General features: G+C 43.6%; 1 protein-coding gene across 1 annotated transcript; it reads left to right on the forward strand.

Moving 5' to 3' along the window:
• Positions 1–2,149: 2,149 nt before the first annotated feature.
• LOC123442126 lies at positions 2,150–3,501 on the forward strand. Its single transcript, XM_045118219.1, has one exon. The coding sequence runs from the start codon at positions 2,150–2,152 to the stop codon at positions 3,485–3,487; it is 1,338 nt and encodes a 445-aa protein (XP_044974154.1). The 3' UTR covers positions 3,488–3,501.
• Positions 3,502–8,025: the final 4,524 nt, after the last annotated feature.

Raw genomic sequence — 8,025 nt, forward strand, 5'->3', positions numbered from 1 at the left:
CACAACACGTAGTTCGTGCGAGAAAGCTTCTCCGTGACCTGCCCATTGAGGCTCGGATGGGAAGCACCGGAGGAAGACATGGCTGGCGCTAGGTTTGGAGGTTTGGAGCTAGAGATTGGAAAATGAGGCTTTGATACCATGTAAGACTGCGGTAAGCGTCTTACCTCGTTAGAGGCACGCGATGCGTGTTATATAATAGGGGTGCACTTCCCTGGATAGCGCATACATGCAGTTGAGATTACAACTTGAGGATCAAGAAAGAGAGGAGGAGATAGAGTCGGCTACGGTGGAGAGAAGATAAACCTTCCTATCTAGGATCTATCCCTATCTCCTAAGTTACATCTCGTTTAACACCATGTTCATCTTTATATGTAAGTGGCGCTAGACCAATTCAATCGCCAATAATTGAAAGTGCCGTGTCTCAATCAGTGGACAGCACCAGGAATTAAGTGGGCAATGCTGTTGTAGATCTCTCCCCTGCTTGAAGGTAATCCAGTTACCATAATGTGACCTCCAAAGATAATTATATGCTTGCATATTCTGTTCTGCCATGATGTTTCTTCCACATCACGGCACGTGGGCGCGTATAGAATTTTTTTAGAAGAACCTGGAGCAGTTCCCCTTAACTAATATGTGCACCATAGTTATTTTTTCTTCATGAATCCTTGTCATCTGGTCAGGCACGGAGAGTAAGCTCACCATTATAGCGAAACTCCACACATAAGGACATGCTTATATATATCTCCTTGTACTTGCAGGCATTTATATTTTCCTAGGAAGGAAAATTGTTGGTACTGTACTAGGTAGTTGATATCTATGTTGTTGCAGACACTGGTTAAGTCGGAAATCTGCACTCATGGATAAATTAGTAGCTGGGATTTGACAGCAAAATATTGTGCATGTTGATGTTATTCTTCCTGAAGACCACCCTCTCTGCCTTTAATTTGGAACAGGGATAATATACACTCATCCTTGAGCAGATGTCCAGCAGTAATAGTGCTTTAGGGGCTGCCTGCATTGCGGTCTCTGGCTGCACCTTTGTACCTCCATCATCTACCCTATACCTCTCATTTCTCATCTGAGCTGCAAACAGAAATTTGTACTTTCCCATACAGTTTCTGTTAAAAAAATTGCAGTCATCCACTTCATGCATTATTCCTACAGCTACTGATATAGTTTCGCCTGCTGTATGTTATTGTTGATGCACTCCAGTACAGGTTAAACTCCTCGTCTTTTGTTGTTTGTTTGCGGAATATCAACCATTGTGGGTTTGCTTTTGGATCAATTTTTTGCTCGGCTGTTTTTAGAGATAGGTCTTTTTTCACTTGAATTTGTTATCACCAGACTTTGCACTGTAAATGTACTTATGTAGCTGCCTCAATTGTGAACAAATTAGTGTCACTTTCGGTCTCCATACAAAGGCTGCTGATCAATCCTATTTTGTTGTTGCAAAACCTGAGTAGTAGTAGTTACCACCGAAAGTGCTTATCTGAGCTCCAGCTCATGTGAACTCGAGTGAATAGTAAAATTGTTTTTTTTTAAATGCTGATATATTTTTTGTAGCAAACATTGGCAAATGTTTTGGTTGCTTGCAAAGCTTCACCATGAAATGACATGCATGGAAGACATGACAAAAAAAAAATCGGTGCTCCAAAATGTTTTTGTAAATAATAATACTTTTAGAGCATCATTTTTTGTGTTTTTTTCTTTTGCCACAAATGTCATCCGATGTTGAAACCTTGCAAGCAATCAGAACATTTGTCAATGTTTGTTACAACAAAAATGAGAATTCTCAATGCTGCATAACCAATAGTCGCAGTAACAGTATTCCATTTTCTTAGGATTTTTGTTCTACTTCCTTATGGTCTCTTGGAAAAAAAATTTATACTATCTTTTTTTTAGGATAACTTGTGTACATATCTTATAATTTGGGACGAGGAAGATTTTTTTTTTAGAATAACCTTTTTAGGGGTTTTTGAGAATTTTTATGGCTTTTTGAGAATCACCTTTGTACTACTCCCTCTGTATCAAAATATAAGACATTTTTTAAGGTCAGTTCAGCCTACCAAAATTGCAATCTCATTCTGGGCTAAACCCAGCCGGCAAATAAAAGGGCCAAGCCAAGCCCATTTTAAACTAAAAAAAACCTATGCTAAGCCCATTCCATGTCCGCTCACCGCTCTTGCTGCATCCATGCCCCTCCCCTCCGCCGCCGGCACAACCGCAGCTCCACCTGTGGACGGGAGCAGCAGCAGCCAGGATGAGCTCCCCGCCGGCGACGACCATGGAGGAGGCTGAGGCGGAGGCCGCAGCAGCAGGAGCCGCGCCTCTCATCCGCGGCCTCCCAGACGAGGTCGTCATCTGGGAGATCCTCGTCCGCCTCGACCCCAAATCCCTCCTCCGCTGCCGCGCCGTCCGCCGGGCCTGGCGCCGCGCCACCTCCACCCGCGACCTCCTCCTCGCCCACCACGCCCGCCAGCCCTCCCTCCCCGTCCTCTACGGTTACAGCTGCGTCGGGAACGACGTCTTGTCCATATCCATCACCCCCTTCGACCACCGCTCAGACCTCGCCGCCGGCGGCCAGCTCCAGTCCGTCGCGCGCCTTGGCCCCTCCCTCGTCCGTCCGGAGGCCTCCTGCGACGGCCTCCTCGTCCTCTCCATCGTCAGCACCTACTTCGCCATCTGCAACCCCGCAACTCGTCAGTACGCTCCCCTCCGTATGATTTCTGGCTTCAGGATCTTGGGAATGTACCCTCACCCGCCTACCGGCGAGTACAGACTGCTCCTGCACTCTTTGGAATCCACGAAATCCACGGAGCAGGTCCATGTGCTTTCGCGTACCCGCGCCAGGCAGGCACCTCGGAATCAAGTTGGCTGCTACGTCCTATCACTGGGCTCTGGCCAGCCGCCGAGGTACATTGAGTGTGCAGACTCCAAGGAACTGAAATTGAGCAACAATCATGTGCTATTTCGTGGTTGCTTGCATTGCTACCCAGTGCGACATGGAAGCGGTAGCATCATGATAGTGGTGTTCGACACCACAGCCGAGTCGTTCCGGCTGATGCGCGCTCCGGTTTTTCCTGGCGGCTGCGGTGACCTGTTTCAGATGGATGGCATGCTCGGCATGTCCAGCTCTAATTTTGCAAAGACAATCATGGGCATCTGGGTGCTGCGGGACTATGAGAGCGAGGACTGGATCTTAAAGTGCAAGATTGAATTGCCGGTTATGGAGATCAGGGTGTTGTCGGATAATCATGACCATGACAATTTTTGGGATGTGGTGGTCGTGCCTGGTGATGGTGAGTTTCTTGTGCTGGTCAAATTTGCGGGGCTGCTACTTCAGGTTGACATGGATGGCAAGCTGGTCACCACTTTCCATCGCAAAGGCATCCATCCTGCTCAATTACAGCTCAAACAAAGTCTTGTTCCACATGCCTTCTTTTCATCACTAGAGGGTTATGTTGTGAACGATTGGCCTTTCATCTGAAGGCTGTTCAGTGAGCTGGTGCATCTTAATGTCCTAAATGTTTCTATTCTCATTCTGGTGTGCGTTTGTAATACTTCCTCCATTGCTACATATAAGTCTTTTTAGAGATTCCACTACGAACTACACATGGATGTATACAAACATACTTTAGAGTACATATTCATTCATTTTGCTCTGTATGTAGTCCATAGTGAAATCTCTAAAAAAAATTCTATTTAGGAACAGAGGTAGTATGGGATAACTAGTCTGCCCCATGTATCTATTTTCTTGAACCGGAGAACTGACTTTGGTTCTTTACCTCGGCCTCTAGGGGTCTTCTTGCTACTTATTACTTGCAATCTACCTCCTTGGTGTCTCGGTTTCGTGAACTCAAGAATTGTCTTTCCCTTTTTATCCAGGACTTCTGTAAGGAGAGATTATCTGGTGGTTTCTTGAAAATCAATATTTGGCATGCAAGTTGCACCTCAGTTTTAGAAGTGCTTGGATCCCTACTACATGAGTTTCCTCTTATTTTTGTTCTACGTAGTGATGAGATGTGGCAAATTATCCTCTATGTTGACTTGCAAGTTGCACCTCAGTTTTAGAAGAGCTTGGACCCCTACTCCTTTATTAAATGATTGCACCATAGATAATTTTCTTTATGAATCCACTGCATATGGTTAGCTATGAGGATTGAGCTCACCAGTAAAGCAAGAGTTAATTATAGCAGACATGGTTAAGCAGTTGCTGTAGTTTTTCTTTCTAAGAAAAAAAAAAGTTCTACAACAATGTCCTTGTTGCAACATTAGTTGATCCGTTGAAAAATCGAATTGGAAGGTTAATTTTGTGTTTCCATGCCTTGTTCAGAATTATCTTACATCATTTCACTTCAGGTGCAAACCGTCCTAAGTAATACTTCATGCAATTGGTTCATGGTCATAGCCAGGCTTATGTCCCTCATTTTGTTCCTCTTGAGACACTGCGTAATTACCTTATTTTCACCATGTTTATTTTCATCTGTATTTGCCATTAGACTATTTTGATTACCAAATATTGGAATCAGAATCGGCCTGTCTCGAGCAAAGACAGCACCAGGAATTATGTGAGAAATGCTTTTGTAGAAGTTGAAGCAAGTTACAGTGTATTTTTGCTGCCGCAAGACAACTGATCATTCCTTACTGCGGATGCTTTATGTACCGTAGCAGAGAGTTGCTCAGCTAATCAAATTTAGTCTACTCAACAGTGAAGAATCTACTGTATGACCCTTTTTGGAGTACCTGGTTACATTTTATACCATCGAATGCAGCACATGAGTTCAACGTTCAGATCCTCTCCAGGCCCTCGTAGCAAGTGTCGTACCCTGTTGGCACACGTGTGGGGAGAGCAAGGAGGGAAAATGTGGCGGGAGATGGCTGGGTGGATCAGGCTCGACGTTTAGGTCCTCTCCGCAATAAAGGTTTGGTGGCGCAACCATCACCGCCTTTCAATATGTTTTCACTTCTCTGAATATACCTTGGGGGTTGTTACTAGTTTGTTAGTAGGAAGCATGGCTGAAAACATTGTATATATCATCTAATTGCCAGCATTAATTCTCAGTCTCTAAGTAAAAAAATTCCTATTTGTTATTTTCTGTGTTTGGAGCTACAGCTTCAGTTTTCACTTTGGTAACATGTGGTGCTTTAGTTCACTCGCCTCAATGTATGTTTTCAAAAAAGTAGAGAAGCTAATATAGACAGTTTCCGTAGGTAGCAGCAGTCCATATGCAATGGTTCGAGTATAAGCTTTAATTCAGGAAAGGTGAAAGCAACATGTTAATCTTAGTGTCATCTCAGCTGCTTGGCTCTTTTACAAGTTCACTTATACACAACGGTGTTTTGATTTATGGAAAACTTGCTTTAGAAACGGCAAGTAATAATGGGGTCTCTAAAGCTCTCCACTGTTTTTCAGAGCACCAGACATTCAGAATTCAGATGAACAGTCTTAGCCATGATTGTTTAGGGTTGTTCAGCTACGATTGTATTGCTATTATCTAGACTGTTTATTCGCACCGTCAGTAATATCTACATTCTATTATTGCCATTATTCCTATGTTTTGGTCATTAAGCTGAGCTGCTTTATAGTTTTTTCAGGGTTTGGAAAATTTTCTGGATCGTCACATTGTCAAACTCTGGACTGATTTGTATTGTTTGATAGATAAATGTACCAACGGTTGGCTTTCTTCAGGTATCACGATTCACATTAGTCTTCCCTTCTACATTTGGGGGAAAGAAACCTTTTCTGCCAATTACTTTTGGTAGAATATCAAGACATGATGCTTCTAGTAGTATGCTTGTGGTTGGTGGAAAGAATGTTGTGGCCATTCAGTTTTCAGCCAACAGTCTACTAAAACGTTAATGTCAAAACATTATGCTTCTTATTCTTCTACTTCCTGTCAGTGAAAGCAAGAATATCTAGTGCTTTCATTTTTGGGGGTCTACTAAGCACTATAAGAGCTTACAACCAAGCGGACCTAGGCGAGCTTAAAATTACGCGATACTAGCTAATCCCATCTGCTTCACATTATGTGCCAAATTGAGTGGAGGTTATTGCCTCACAACCTGTGCCCATTGTTAAAATCAAGACGAGTTCTATTTTCCATGTGCACCCATGCTTTCTTGGGAGAGAGGTTAATGACATTCTTGTTTGACTTTGGCTGCATTTTTTCCCCCACCAACCAAATGGGTGAACATTGAACTAGATGCTTAACTTTAAGGCCCTGCTTGTTATGGGTGTAAATTTATACATCCGGATTTAATTTACAGGTGTATATTACCGTCTGCCTTTAATTTTTGCCTGGAAACTGAAACGACGCCAAGAGGTCTGTAATCTTTACGGGTGTATTCAGAAGCCAACCAACGATCCAAGCGGGACCTAAAGCTTTACAACTTATCTTGTTTCGGAGGCTTGCCAGAATCTGTGGACTGGCATGTCGTGGGAAAACAACTAGAGACGTCCACCGAGGGAAAGAAATGATTAAGTTTGAGTGAACTTTTGCCATAGGTCTCGTTTGACTGAGTACGAAATTCCGCTTCCCTATTACGCGTGCAGCTCATAAGTTGCTGTAAAAAGTAGTGGATAAATCAATAGCTGGGCCTGCTGCCAAACATTGAAGGAACAGTTGTATAGTCTTACACCTCATGGCCCCTGGTTTGACGTATTGGCAAATGTTTGGTATGTGCATGAGTGCATCTTATGGACCATGCATGATGTGGTCTCATCCGACAGCATTAAGCCTCCAATGTCTCATTGGAGTTGAGTCTAAACACTTAGGCCCCGTTCACTAAAATTATAAGTCAAAGTTTGACACGAACGAATAAAAATGGAGGGAGTAATCTACATGTGTTTTACAGGAGCATTGAAGCTACATATGTACGTATTACAACAAGTCCACTAACTATTACTAGTTACAAGCGGTAAATAAGTGGGCTTGGATTTGACCTTTGGCTGGCATATTTGCAGTGAATCATCGAATGCTGTGTGTTTGTTGGATCCCTGCGATTGTGTCGCCGTTCCTACCTGGATGTACTGAGTCAGAAAGCTGTGCTGCCAAATGCTTGGTGTATTCATCTCTAAACTGAAGGATGCTAAGTTAAGGTTGGTACCTGGATGCAGGAGTCCCACTGGAGGAAGAGCGCCTCTGGTCTCGCTGTTTCTGACGACAATTGTGGGATGTGGTGGTCATGCATGCGGATGGTAATTTGCTCGTGCTGGTCAAGTGTACCGAGTGGCTACTTCAGGTTGACATGGATGGCAAGTTGGTCGCCACTTTCCATCACAAAGGTGTCCGTCCTACTCAATTGCAATACAAACAAAGTCTTGTTCAACATGCCTTCGATCCATCACTGAAGGGTTATGCTGTGAACAATTCGACATTCATCTGAGGGCGATGTTGGGTGAGCTGGTAGATTTTAATGTTCAAAATGTTTATATCGTCATGAGCTTACATATGAATTGGATCCACTAGGAACCTACTATTTTTCTTTGTTGATGCATAAAAATGTAATCAATAAGCTCTATCTTTGATTGTTACATTGTTGCATGAAATATATGCTTCTGCCTATACCCTTTTGGAACGAAGGGAATATTGCTTGTGTCCATTACCAAGTCATGTTCACTACAGGATGTCATAAAAATTACCAAGTCATGTTCACTATAGGATGTCACGTATATGCCGACAGAAAAAAAACCCATTGGCAAAGCCCTGCAAACATTGGGCATAGCCTATGTGGCCATCCCCATATACTCGCCCACTACTGCGAAAATGTTAGTAGTGGCCGGTGCAAAATATCCATCAGTGGTGGTCTAGGGACCCAAGCATGCCCGCCATTGACCTCCTGCCACTGCTAATAGGTCACCGAGCGGTTTTCCATCACGGTTAATTTATGTTTTGTGGCGGGCATGCTGCAGGACTGGCCACTACTAGCGGGGTCCATGAGAGCAAGGTTGCATCGTAGCAGATGCTCTACTAGTGAGCACCGGCTGCTGCCCGCCATTGCCAATAATATTAGTATTAAAAAATA

The sequence above is a fragment of the Hordeum vulgare genome, chromosome 3H (genome assembly GCF_904849725.1).
Source record: "Hordeum vulgare subsp. vulgare chromosome 3H, MorexV3_pseudomolecules_assembly, whole genome shotgun sequence".
NCBI classification, from domain to species: Eukaryota; Viridiplantae; Streptophyta; class Magnoliopsida; order Poales; family Poaceae; genus Hordeum; species Hordeum vulgare.